At 45.8% G+C, this 14,605-nt stretch overlaps 1 protein-coding gene across 1 annotated transcript in view; it reads left to right on the top strand.

The window, feature by feature from the left end:
- The window catches only part of IGF1 (insulin like growth factor 1), a 475,789-nt gene that overhangs the window by 40,853 nt on the left and 420,331 nt on the right, over window positions 1-14,605 (top strand). The window contains exon 2 of the mRNA XM_069228984.1: window positions 3,804-3,960. Coding sequence (XP_069085085.1) covers window positions 3,804-3,960 — 157 coding nt within the window. The remainder of the gene's footprint in view (window positions 1-3,803; window positions 3,961-14,605) is intronic.

The raw sequence follows: 14,605 nt of genomic DNA, 5'->3' as shown, positions 1-14,605 counted from the left end.
TTCATCATGCACAGCTAATTACTCCACATATTACATCATTGATGACACCTTCTACGGCATCTTTAATATTATTAATGCAACATTTGCAATAAAACTATTGATGAGAAAACTGTGTATGGTGGGGGCACGAGTTATAATTACCTTAGGGAGCGAGTTATAGTTACTTGAGTTAACCATAACTATAACTGCTGAATTTCTATGGTTTTGTGCAAGTAAATTCAGAACCTAAGTATAATGTCCCTTTAAACTTTATGTTTTTTCAGTGAATACAGGGACATTATAGTTAGGAAATAGAATTTTAAAAAACATAGAAAATCACTTAAAACACCAAAGATTACAGGGACATTACAGTTAGGTTCATTTTTTACTCGCTCAAAACCACAGAAATTTATCAGTTGCAGTTATAGTTATCTCAAGTAACTAACTTGTGCCCTAAAGTAACTATAACTTGCACCCTTGCCATGAACTGCTATTTACCGCAGTTATTACAACCCTCATGACATGCTTGACATCATTGATAATATCGCTGTAACATTTGCAGTAAAATTATTGATGAGAAAACTTTGCATGGTGAGGGCATGAGTTATAGTTACCTTTGGCACGAGTCATAGTTACTTGAAATAACTCTATAACAGCTGAATTTCTATGGTTTTGTGCGTGTAAAATTTGAACCTAACTATAACGTCCCAGTAACTTTTATTTTTTCATTCATATATATAAATATATATACATATATATTTATATATACACATGAACATATATATATGTATTTACTTTACTTATACTTGTTTTTTGGATGTATTTAAATATGTATGTCATATTGTAACCTGCAAACAAAGCCAAAAGGCAGCATAGTTCTGTACAATGTCAAAGGCAAAGATAACAGGCACTGAGTGATTTGAAAGGTACTTTGGTTCCTGGAGAAAACTAATACTGTTACTGCATTGTGATATAGGCCCTCATTCTGACCTTGGCGGGCGGCGGAGGCCGCCCGCCAAAGTCCCGCCGTCAGGTTACCGTTCCGCGGTCGAAAGACCGCGGCGGTAATTCTGACTTTCCCGCTGGGCTGGCGGGCGGTCGCCTTCAGACCGCCCGCCAGCCCAGCGGGAAAGAGGCTTCCACGATGAAGCCGGCTCGGAATCGAGCCGGCGGAGTGGAAGCTGTGCGACGGGTGCAGTTGCACCCGTCGCGTATTTCACTGTCTGCGCAGCAGACAGTGAAATACATGTAGGGGCCCTCTTACGGGGGCCCCTGCAATGCCCATGCCAGTGGCATGGGCACTGCAGGGGCCCCCAGGGGCCCCGCGACCCCCCCTACCGCCATCCGGATCCCGGCGGTCGGACCGCCGGGATCTGGATGGCGGTAGGGGGGGTCGGAATCCCCTCGGCGGCGCAGCAAGCTGCGCCGCCTTGGAGGATTCAATGGGGCGGCGGTACACTGGCGGGAGCCCGCCAGTGGTGCCGGTCCGACCGCGGCTTTACCGCCGCGGTCGGAATCCCCATTGGAGCACCGCCGGCCTGTCGGCGGTGCTCCCGCGGTCCTCCGCCCTGGCGGTCTTTGACCGCCAGGGTCAGAATGACCGCCATAGTGTTCTATAAAGCGGTACATCTTTAGCTCTTTCATAAATTGAAGCAGGGCTGTGGCAGTTCTAATGGACACAGGGATGTTGTTCCACATCCTGGGTGCACAGAATAGGACGGCTTGTTCTCTTGCAAAAAAAGACAAAAAGATACCTAATTCTAAAGCTGGGAATGCAACATTTAGAAAATGGTGTTTGTTTTGTTAAAAAAACAGTCAGTATGAAAAATAGATTGTTGAAGCTGGTCTCTGCAAGCTGCAGCTAAGGATAGGCACTGATTACAATTACAATATGTGTGTTTTGTTTACCTTCCACGAATAGATAGTTCAGAAGTGGCTTAACTCAGTCATTATGATAATTATAACAGCCTTTGTACCACTACTTTGCGTGTAATAAAAGCACCCAAACATAGATAGATAGATAGATATGAGAGAGCGTAGCTTATATAATCTATATTAACATGAAACTTTATGAATCAGTGTGTGATGATGCCGCATAGAAAACTATAATAATAGTAATTTTGCTTAGATATGCACTTGAATTGCGACCATGAAGAGTGGCCTCCAATGTATACGTAGACTAACAATAATGACCAAAATGTTTATATTATGTTTAAATGAGTTTATACTAATGTTCACGTTATTGAAATCCTCATAGGCCTTAAGTTAGCATGAGCCGAAGCTTAGCTGCCCTGGCTCTCATATTAAATGCATTTTTCTATTTTCCAGTATGCTGACTCACATGACCCTGTTTGTTCTTTTTCTTCAAACTTAGAAGATGAATGTAACCATGTTAGATCCGTTCTCAACCATTTTCTCTCGTTCACAGAATAAATGTTAAAGTAAATTGAAACAATGTAGATTAATGTAATGTACAAGGTCATTCAAACCGGTGAAGACAATGGAACTGCTGGCCAAATAAGTGCAAAGAATTACAAAAAGATGAAATCATACCGGACGTACCACCTCTGAAGACGTCAATTATGAAGACCAATCAAAAAGTTGTAAATTAATATGGGGTGAAGAGTTAGATTACCTAATGTGTTTTATGATAGGTTAAAGATAGTGGGGTATAGCAAATGTCCAATAGAATTTTGGGAAATTAACAACGAAAAAGAGATAAAAACCCATGTCACGAGGAGTCATTTAGAATTAGGTAGGGAATGCTATTGATTTTATCCAGAAACTCTGTCACTCTGTTTGGTGACTTTTTGTTTTACTTAAAACCATCCTCGCCCATAGAATTGTCCATTTTACACCTTACTTCCTTATGAGGGAAGTGCCCTTTTTGCCCCGGAGCTGAGTTCTGACTGATGGCTATTTGACTGATGTCCTGAAGATGAAGACTGAACCTGTGCGCTGACCTAAACTTTGGAGGGTAATTATGACAATGCGATTGTGATTTGTCTGTTTGCTTTTCCTTTCTAGGTACCAACTGTTTGCTTTTGGCAGAGACCTTAGCTAGAAGTTTTCCAAATTGGTGTTCTAAATTGCTTTGCATGAAGCCCAACATGCGAATGCTAATCAGTGGTTAGGATAGGTGTTCACCAAGCTGACGCAAATAGACAAACGACTGTTACTATGCTTTGTTGAAGTGACGCGTTATTGACTCTGCTAAATGGATCTATGTTCACGTCGTGTTACGTTCTGATGTTTGTGATTCTTGCTTTAATGAAATCTTACCAAAGTTGCCATATCGTGACTATGCTATTATGTTTCTTGATGTTGAGATTAACGCATTTGCTATTAGATTGTAACTAATAGGGAATAAAACTCATAAAATTCTACTAAACTGGTGTGGTTATTCATGGCTGAAAGGTCATGGTAGAGTCTTTGAATTGATTAATGACTTTGACTAAAGTGAAATGCATTGTCCTGATAAATATTGATAACATTATTGATGTATTTATTGATATATTGATTAGCTATCTCGTCCTTAGGTGTCTCTCAACTGGTTCAAAAGATTCATTGGCCTAAAACGAGTCCTGACGTGTAATAAATTATCATAGAGGGACGCATTAGCAGATAGATAGTGGCATTTTTCCTGAAAACACAAATTACTACTAATAGTGTAAGAAGCAAACAGTCTGACAACTGTACTGTTTTATGACATTGATATATTTTTGTTGCATCGTTTATCAGAGTATAATTGCATATTTGTACTGTTGAGACTAAGCAGATATAGCTATCATTTTATTGACCCCACATGTTTCCCTCTTTTGCAGGTGAAGATGCACACTGTGTCCTCCATTCATTTGTTCTACCTGACCATCTGTTTGCTTACCTTAACTCATTCAGCAGCAGCAGCCTCAGAAACACTATGTGGTGCAGAGCTGGTTGATGCGCTTCAGTTCGTGTGTGGAGATAGAGGTTTTTATTTCAGTAAGTTACGGTGATTTAAATGGCATTTTGTAAATTGGAATGTACTGTCTTATCTGAAGATAAAAAAAAAAGAGATATAGCCCCTGGCAGAAGAAATGCCATGTGCACACAACTATGTAATTGTGATATACCTAACATAATGTTTCTGTGGAGTAAGTATACATTGGTTGATCTATTTTGTCTCCTACTATACATTTTCTTCATTGCTGCGCTTAAGTAGGTCCCCGTGTATATTTTAAGTAGGTCACCATATAAATATGACTTCAGGTGACTTGTGGCTAATCTCTGTTGAATTTCACATGACGTTTTGTACACTACAATGTTACCTAAGTCCCATATCTGCTGGCTAATCAAGGTTATAAATCATCAACCTACTGGTAATTCACCACAGTTGAAATTCAGAAACGCACCCCAGCCAAAAGCATGCTTTAGTCTGCCTGCCAAAATGTTCTATAGCAAAGATATGCCTGGATAACTAGTTCCTGCTAGTAACTGCTAGTTAAGGAGTTGTTAAATAGTTGATAATTCTTGTCCTTTTGTAATAGTGGTTGCTTACTTTGTTCAGCCTGTAATGTTGCCATGGAATGTTGACTATGTGATATACTATGACATCACTTAGTTCTACTGCTGTTCACTGATGCATTCGGCCAGTTGCTGTTTGTGCATGTTCTTGGTATGTCTCAGGGTTTTGCTGTCGAGTAAGCTTGATCTACCGTCAAGCTCAATGGTGTCTTGAAGTGAATTACACCACCTTTGGTACTAAAACATCGTCATGTGAGATTTATAAAGCTAAGAATATTTAAACTAAAAGATAAGGGTCCAATAAAGGATAAATGTGTGGCTAGACAATAGTCCAAGGTTTTGCAAGATTTCTGAACTTTGCTAGATCGATTTGTATTAATCTAACAGATGTTATTTTTAATGGTTACAGAGAGTAAAATGTGTGAATCATATATTATACTACTTCCTTCACAACATAGTTGTCGCCTCTAGAAAATTAGAGTAGTGTGAAATATGTTAAATAAACATTATATGTGTGTATTTCTATCAACTTGTTTCATAGACTATGGTGGAAAGAATGAGGTTATGTGGTGAAATGCCCTTAATGGGTGTACTATTACCATTGAGTGGTGATTGAGCCAGAGCGTGTTGAAACAGAGGCGAAGCTAAATATGTGTATTACATCATGCAAATGCATATATAATAAATGTAAGTGTTTGGACCTCGGGCTGGATTATCAAAAGTGCTGTAGAAATAAACAAAGGTGTGCTTCACCTGCTGCTCCCACCAACCTTCAATGGGGCTTCGGGCCTCGACGTCAGCAGATACTGACTGCATGACTTCAGCAACACTGCCAGTGTCTGTGACGAGATAACCAAGGTTCACCACCTGTAGGTTGCATCCTGGGTCCCTCTATGGAAAGATAATTGGTGAGGTGCAGTGTCCCCTGAATACAGCCATGCATATGGTGCCCCAGGGTGCACACATAATGTTCACTCTTTAATGGGTGTTCACGTTTAGGCCATACTTTACCAGGGCCACCTCCCTTTTTGGTATGCTTTGAAAGTCTGAAGCATGAACACGGGCAGAGGAATTTGCTTGCTTTCATGGGATATCGGAAAACACCCACATCAGGATGGGTGTTCAATCATCATTACCAAAGTGTCCTCTAAAAATAAGAAAATGTGACCAATGCACGGAAAAAAGCAGCATGCTTCTGTATTGCTCTCCTCAAACTTTTAAAGGTCTAAACATCTCTGAAAAAGACACTAAGGATTTGAGGAACACGAAAACAAGAGAAATCAGAAGCCATGCATGTAAAGGTTACACCTCTTAAATGCGTAGTCAAATTATGGCCCATATTTATACTTCCGTTATTGGAAATCCACTGCAAGTGGTGTGGGGTGGTAGCACTGCTGATGTACTGCAATCCTCTTACTCTGCCAAACCCTTAATCAACTTTATGATTTTAGACACAACACTCAACTCAAAGAAACGTGGAAGTCTTTCATTTCACATAAACACTTAATGATTTCTATGATAGTTTACAGCTGATTCACAAAGAAGTTAGTTTGTTAGTGAAAAAAAAAACATTTAGAAAATTTACCTAAAATTAGTTGTGAACGCATGCAGACCTCACTTTTGTCTGCAAAGTGTTGAAGATACACACTATAACATGTGCATGAAGTACTTATTGATAATTTGATGTGGCAGTTGCAATTCAATGAATATTGTAAAAAGCCAAAGCAGACATTTTAGTCTGGGAAGAGTGGTTAGTTGCACTGGTCTATACCCCTATAATTTTTGTAACACTAGCTCTATGTGTTGCTTTGTACTTATTAATTTGGTAATAATAGTGCAAGATGCAGAATGTCATTGCACCACAATTTTTTTTACCTTCTCATGGTTAACCAATTCTCGAATGGAGTAAATGGAATAAGGATTTTGGAATTATTCACGTGTTTGTGGAACAAATCTCAGTGCTGAAAGGAAACATGCTCTTTTGTTACACTGTTTGGGAGCAGAGGGGCAAGAAGAATTGGAACATTTACCCGAGCTGTCTCTGAATGAGATGAGAGACTTAAATGAGAACAAGATTGATATTACCAAGCTTGACTTAGCGTACTTACCAAGAGTGAGCCCGATATTTGAAGGTATCATTTTGGATTTAGAAGTCAACCAAAAGATGAATCCATGGAGGAGTTTGTCACTTGTCCTAGAAAATTAACTTTGAGCTGTAAATTTAGAGAAACTTTAGAAGAGAGGATCAGAAACCAATTTTACTGTATTGCAACAGTGACAAGATCCCAGAGGAACTCTGGATGAAGGATGAACCACCATTAGAAGATGTACTTTTGGTAACAAAATGTGTGGAACACATGTTGAAATGTGCAGAGGAACTCAGTGCTGAAAAGGGAGGAACATTTAATGTAGTAAAAGACAATGCAGCGGAAGTGACTGTGGTAAAAGGTTCCTAAAAAGAAAAGTGATATAGAGTTTAAAGGGACTTGTTTTAGTTGTGGGTTAGAGGGCCACAAGTCTAATTATGAGTCATGCCCAGCCTGGTTTCAGACATGCAATGCTTACAGTGGTAAGGGTCATTCCAGCAAGTGCTGTAGGAGCAAAGGAAAACAACTACCCAAAAGTAAATTTCAGAGATGTGCCAAGAAGTGGAGTTACAGGTAAAAAGAGTGACCAAGGGTTACCAAATGGAAGTAGTGGTGGTCGATGGAGCACAGGTAGCCATGAAGTTTGACTCATGCTTTGAGATTACCATAATTTCTAAGGACACACTAGAGAAATGTTTCCCAATGGGGAAAAAGTTGATGAAAATGGATGTTACTCCTGGTCGGTATGGTGGTTCAGTGATTAAAATGCTATGATATTTTGAAGCTTGCATTGAAGTAAATTACAACAAAACACATGGGAAATTTAATGTATCATATGAGGGAGATGACTTGTTGGGATAGGTTCACCAAGATAGCTTAGGAGTAAGTTTAAATCCCAGCAGAGTATCGTATGTTCAGCTTGAGGAAGTTACATCTGGGGATGACAAGTTTATTACGGAATTTAAAAGTCTGTTTTGGAATAACCTTGAAAGACTGGTTGGGAAAGGTAAAGTTAAGAGAGTGTGCATTTCCTGTGTTGGCAAAAGTAAGACACTGAGCTTAAAGGAGGCAGCAACAAATGAATTACAGAAATTGTGAGAAGCAGAGGAAATTGAACCAGTGGACGCCACAGAGTGGTTGGCTCCTATTGTTGTTGCACTCAAGGATAATGGGGACATTCACCTCTGTGTTGACCTACATGCACTCAACAAGGAGGAGATTGTAGGCAATTTCCATTGCCTAATATTAAGGACATTATTTCAACTTTTTCAACAGTTAAAATTTTCATGGTGACAGATTTGGTGTCAGCATAAGATCAGATAGAGCTTGACACAGCATCAAGATCTCACAGCTTTTATGACACCCATGAGAGTGTATCAGTTTAGAATAATACCTTTTGGCTTAATCTTAGATGCAGCTGTATTACAAGATGATGATTTAAATGGTGTTACTGGGGTCCAGTGCTACCAGGATTACATGTAGACTTTTGGGTTAATAATTATAGAACATGGGGGAGAGCCAAGATGGCTCTGGAGACAGACGCTCACTGAAAGAGCTCTGTAAGGCCTCTGCCTAAAATCCAGAAAATGCATCCTTGAGCTCTCCGGTTTGGGCCCAGGGCAGGAGTAGAGTGCTTGCCCGAGGGAGAGCGGCTGATCGCGGCAAGCGGAGCAGGCGCGGAGAGATCGAAGTGCTCCTGGGTGGCAGTGAGACTCGTGCAGCCTCCTGGCCTGTGGCACCTTGGGAGCCGGCTTCGATGAGGGCACTGACGGGGTGACGAAGACCTACGCACTCGAAGGTGGACCCGCCGCCGGACTACGCCCGGAGTATTTAACCTTGAGAGAGCTGGGGAGAGTTGCCGGCATGCTCAGACCCCAAGTGGGGGCAAATAGCGAAGATACTGCAACTTGGGGGACAGGCTGGGGCCCCAGCTCAGAAGGCCCCCCCTCCTAGCTGGTTGACATGTCGGGTCGAGTGCTGAGGACTACCAGAAGATGACCCTGCTCCAGGAGGAAGGTGAGAAGCATGAATGGTCAGACCCCGAATTCAACGGCGGGACCACGCCGGAGCGTGAGGAATAGCTGAAGGGGTAGATGGAGTCACGGGATCACCCCAGAGGGAAGAGGAAGGCTGCAGAGGTCACTGAGGTGTGGATGGTTTCCCCAACGGGAGGGAAACAGAGGTCCTGGTGAAAGGGCCTGTAGACTCGAGGTGCCGAGGGCCAAAAGTGACACCCACAGGGGCCGGATAAGCTTTGGGTGGCCCCCCCACCGCTGTGACAGAGACCAAAGCATTTTATACGAGAGGCAATGGGCAGACGGGGTTGGAAGGACTTCTGGAGTCTTCAGATGGCAAGAGACAAGGAGCCCAAACCGCCTCGGCAGGGCAAAATGGATCGCTTTACGAAAGTGGTGACCCCCCCCCCGTTGCCAGCCTCTGACCCCCCATCAGCCCCAGATAATGCTGCTCTTCTCTCTGCGATACAAGCCTATAGGGAGGCCCTAGAGAGGCAAATTGGAGAGGTACGTTCAGAGGTCTCCCTTCTGCGACAGGATCTGCGGAATGTGGTAGAGTGGGTTACAACAGCGGAGACAAGGATATCGGATCTCGAAGACACCGTCAGAGACCTGCTCAAGGAGATGTCAGAGACCAGAGTCCTTAATAAAGATATTGTGTGGCGGCTGGAAGACGTGGAAAACCGGGCTTGGAGAAACAACCTACGATTTGTAGGATTTGCGGAGGGGCTCGAAGGGACAGAAAGAGCTGGTTTCTGGACACGTTGCTCCAGAGAGTCCACCCGTCTGAAAAGTTCTCCCCTTGTTTCGTGATTGAGAGGGCCCATAAATCGTTGGGGGGGGAAGCCCCCTCTAGGGCCCCCCCCCCAGACCAGTGAGTGCCCGCTTTCTAAACTACCAGGACCAAGACATGATTTTAACGGAGGTACGCAGAATGAGGGAAGTCCGGTATGAAAACTCTAAGATCCTGGTTTTTCCGGACTATGCCAGAGAAGTTCAGAAACAACGCCGCACTTTTGACTCTGTGGGGGACAAGCTCTGCAGTCTTCAGCTGTAGTACACGCTCCTTTTTCCAGCCAAACTGAAGGTCCTGTTTCAGGGGAAAGCGTTCTTCTTTCAATCCCCGGAGGCCTGGGTGTGGTTGGAGGAGCGCCCTCAGTTCTCCAGGAGGGGGAACGGAGAGACTAACGATGGGCCCAAGGAAATGAAGGGAGCGAGGCCAAAGGAGTGGTCTCTCCCTAGACTCAGGGGACGAAGAAGACAAAGAGGTGAAGGGGACAGGCTGTGGGGACTACCCCGGCGGAAAGCGGGTGGAGCAGACTCATCTGATTCTGAAGGGACCCGCAGCATGAGTATCCGGAAGAGAGACAGGAGGGAAGACATTGACTCTGTCACACCAGAGAGCCGCTTAGGAGCAGACAGGGACTCTCCTCACCCGCTGTTAGAGGTTATTAATAGTTTAGAGACTGATAAAGAGGCCCTGGGGGCCAATGAGACCGGAGAGGCAGCATTGTGAGCAGAAGCCGGAGGAGTATGCACCGGCTTCTCCCGCCTCCCCCATTGATAGAGGACTCCCATATGGATACTGGGGTATCTCTAGGGGGGAAACAAAACTCCTAAGCGCTGTGTTTTTTAACTGAAGGATCCACGCTCCATCTAGCGGGTGACCCCCTTAAACTAGTTTTTCATTTGGGCAGTTGAGGGGGGAGGGAGGGGTGGGAGGGCTACAGACCTCTTGATGCCTGTTGAGTTGGTGTTTGGGGGTTGATACTCACAGGGGCCAGTGGGAGGTGGGGAGGGGGGTGGGATGGTGTTCCATTTAGGGGGGTTTCGTTCTTCTTTGGTTAAAGGTTTACAAAGTTAACCCATAGACACATGTAGTTGATTGGTCTGTCCACTGTGAAGTTGGTTCTCGAGCTTCCCCTTCAGGTTCCTGGGGGCCTTGGATGATGAGGAATTGCCTCATTCTTGCCGTTAACTCCAAATGGCCCCCATGAGTGGTGAGACGGGGACTCCTTTGGTGGACGCACAGGGCCTTACGGTCCTCTCTTGGAATGTGAATGGACTGGGTGATAAGGTCAAGCGCGGCTTAGTGTCCCAGTATATAAAGAGGCTGCGACCGGACATCGTACTCCTTGAGGAGACACACCTTAGGGGCACTAAATGTACTTTTTTGGGCAGAGGGCATTATGTCACGCTGGCACATGCGGGCTATACATCTGGATCCAGAGGGGTGGCAATCTTGATTCATAGGCCCCGACCCCTTCCGCATCACCCGTTAATGGTTAGATCCAGAGGGCAGATATGTGGGAGTGAAAGGGTTCTGGGGGCGGAGAGAGGTTTTGTTGATGAGCGCATATGCCCCGCCTAGGCTCCAGGACCCTCTGTTGGAGACATTGGTGAGGATTTTGTTAGGAGTAAATTCCCCGCTTCATGTTCTTGGAGGGGATTTCCATGATGTGATGGTGGCGGATATAGATAGATCCGAGCCGAGACCCTCATGCTCCCCTACCCCACTCTATGAGTTTGCCACAGCACTGGGGCGGTCAGACCTGTGGAGAAGGGCCCACCCTGTAGACAGAAAGTATTCATAAGGTGTTTTCCAGATTGGATTATATCTTAACCCCTGCTGGAGAGGTGGGCACTATACATCGGGCGAATTGCCTGGCGAGAGGTTTGTCGGACCACTCCCCTCTGATAGTGCGACTAGGAAGTCGATTGGGGAAGGACAGAAGGTGGAGGTTGGGTACTTGGGACCTACAAGACTGTGAGGTGGCTCATGGGCTTCGGATAGACTTTGAACTATATTTCAGAGAAAATGTGGGGTCAGTCAGATCTGCAGTGGTGCTATGGGAGGCATACAAGATAGTACTTTGTGATTGTGCCCAGAATTTAGTAGCCCAGAAGCGAAGGAGAGAGAAGGAAATCTTGAGTAAGCTGGAGCACCAGCTACTGGCACTTGAGGAGGCCTTGGGACAGACTCCGCCTCTTTCTGCTCTCCGCCAACTGGAACTGGTCAGTTGCTTTATGAGGTAACGGACAAGGTCGGGAAACTCCTTGCTTGGCTTGGGAGAAAGGAGACAGAAGCGAGGTGGATACAAGAGATAGAGACCCAGGAGGGGGTTAATGTGTCCACCTATAAAGACATTGCGGAGAACTTTGCCTGCTATTACAGTGACTTCTATAGGGCAAGACGTTGGCCGAATTGTTGATTATCTAAAAAACATAGGGGGTCATTCCGACCCCGGCGGGCGGCGGGCACCGCCCGCCGGGCGGAAACCGCCCAAACACCGCCCCGCGGTCAGATGACCGCGGGGGGCATTCCGACTTTCCCGCTGGGCCGGCGGGCGATCTGCAAAAGATCGCCTGCCGGCCCAGCGGGAAAGCCCCAGCAAAGATGAAGCCGGCTCCGAATGGAGCCGGCGGATTTGCTGAGGTGCGACGGGTGCAGTGGCACCCGTCGCGATTTTCAGTGTCTGCCAAGCAGACACTGCCAGTGGCATGGGCAGTGCAGGGGCCCCCAGGGGCCCCACAACACCCGTTCCCGCCAGCCTCTTGGAACAGGCTGGCGGGAAGGGGGTCGGAATCCCCATGGCGGCGCTGCTTGCAGCGCCGCCATGGAGGATTCCTTTGGCCAGGGGAAAACCGGCGGGAAACCGCCGGTTTCCCTTTTCTGACCGCGGCTTTACCGCCGCGGTCAGAATTGGCCAGGAAGCACCGCCAGCCTGTTGGCGGTGCTTCCTTGGTCGTTGGCCCTGGCGGTCAATGACCGCCAGGGTCAGAATGACCCCCATAGTTGTTCCTGTCTTGGATGCAGAGACCCAGGCAGAATTAGAAGGAGATCTCACCTTAGAGGAGGTCACAGCTGCTTTGACACGGCTCTGATCGGGCAAAGTCCCTGGCCCTAATGGGTTCCTGGCTAAGTTATTCAAGAGCGTAAGTGATATCCTAGTCCCCCATCTTTTAAATATGTTCCTGGAGGCCCGAGGACAAGGAGCTCTCAGCCCTGATTTAAGAAGGGCTGAGATTGTTGTTATACACAAGGAAGGGAGACCCAAATGGTCGTGTGCATCCTACAGACCGATCTCCCGCCTTCATGTGGAGGTGAAAGTTCTGGCCACGGTATTAGCAACTCGCTTTCATGGCGTTATTTCCCCCCTAGTTCATATGGACCAATCTGGCTTTATGCCGTGATGCTCTACAAGACACAATTTGAGGCGGGCACATAACTGGTTGAATACCATACTGGACCGCCCTGATCCACACTTATTTTTAGCCCTTGATGCTGAGAAAGCATTTGATGCGGTGCATTGGCCTTTTCTGGAAGCCACATTAGAGAGATTCAGATTTGGCCCTCGATATAGGGAATGGGTGAGGCTGCTTTACTGTAATCCAGTAGCAGCAGTAAGAGTGAATGGGTCCTTTCTTCTGAATTCCCCATTGCACAGGGTACTAGACAGGGATGTCCCCTGTCCCCCTTATTATTTGCCCTCACTCTGGAATCCTGGGCATGTAGGATCCGTGCATGTCCTGGACTCCATGGCTTCAGACTGAAGGAGGAGAAGGACAAAGAGTGACGCATTTCCCTGCATGCGGACGAAATACTCTTATATGTTGCGCGCCCAGAGATAGCCCTACCGATACTCTTTCATTTGTTTAAAGAATGTGGGAGGCACACAGGGTACCGAATTAATTGGAATAAATCAATACTATATGCCCCGCAAGGGGATGTAGTGATTCCTTCCCTTCCAGTAAACCTGCAAAGCTCTATTGAAGGATTCAAATATCTTGGTATTTATATGACACATAGGGCAGAACTCAGTCATGACAATAATTTAGGGAGGGTAATGAAAGAATGCCGGGCTGACCTGGAGAGGTGGAGAACTCTTCCTCCCACATTGATGAGGCGGGTGGCCATGGTTAAGGTGAACCCTGTTCTGAAGCTCCTCTATGCTGTGCAAAACACATATTAACAGATCCCTCCGGTAATTTTTACGGCTCTTTTTGTGGGAAGGGAAACACCGGAGAATAGCCCTCGAGACGGTACAGTGCAATCATTATGCGTGGGGAATGTCTGTCCCAGATTTAGAGGTGTATTACTGGGCAGCGCATTTGATTAGCGGAAATGATTGGCTATTTACACCAGGAGACCATCCTACCTTCCGCTTAGAGAGATTGCAGTGGGAAAGGAAGTCCTGTAAGCCCACTATTTGTATGGGAGAGGGAGAAGTAGACATCTCTTGCCGGCCACTTACTGGCCCTCAGAGCGTGGAGTAGGGCAACCAAGCTACTGGGATGGCACCGCCGACCCACACGGGGGAAACCCCTCTGGGAGGGAGGCTGGCTGTCAGAAATTGGGAAGTTGACAGGTTTTGAGAGTTGGGACTGCATCGGTATGTCAAAGGTGGGGGATGTGATGGAAGGGGGTGATATCATGCCTTTTGCATCCCTCCGGGTTGAGAATGAGGTTAGCAAGACCCAATTTTTTCATTACACACACTTGCGACATACGTGGAGGGCAGAGGGTCTTCCGGGAGAAGGAATACCTGACTATCCCCCATTAGAAGGTAGATTATTGATGGAAGGCTTGGTCACTAAGGCAATGTCTCTGACGTATAGGATTATCAACAATAACATGCCGAACTAATTTCTAAAACTGCATAGGCGGGGGGAGGCTGAACTGGGGGAAATAGAGGACATAGACTGGGAGGCAGCGCTAATGTTTCCAAGAGAAGTGGCTATCCGGTCCAGACTCAGACTAATTCAATTCAAAATCCTTCACAGGATATACTATGATAGACAACGTTTACATATGATGGGAAGGGCGCAGCAACCAGATTGTCTAAAATGCAGAGGGGATATTGGAACCTTCCTACATACACTTTGGGAATGCCCTGTGATCCAGGAGTACTGGAATAAGATGGTGGGAGAGATGGGAGCGGTGGGGGTGGTGGTATCGGCGCAGATCCCCCTGACTACAAATTTATTCTATTGGGAATACCCAACGGTATTGCTCTGCCC

This window comes from Pleurodeles waltl, chromosome 4_1 (assembly GCF_031143425.1).
Source record: "Pleurodeles waltl isolate 20211129_DDA chromosome 4_1, aPleWal1.hap1.20221129, whole genome shotgun sequence".
Classification (NCBI taxonomy): Eukaryota; Metazoa; Chordata; class Amphibia; order Caudata; family Salamandridae; genus Pleurodeles; species Pleurodeles waltl.
Note: the sequence above shows the minus strand (reverse complement) of the source record. Positions and strands in the feature narration are given on the sequence as shown.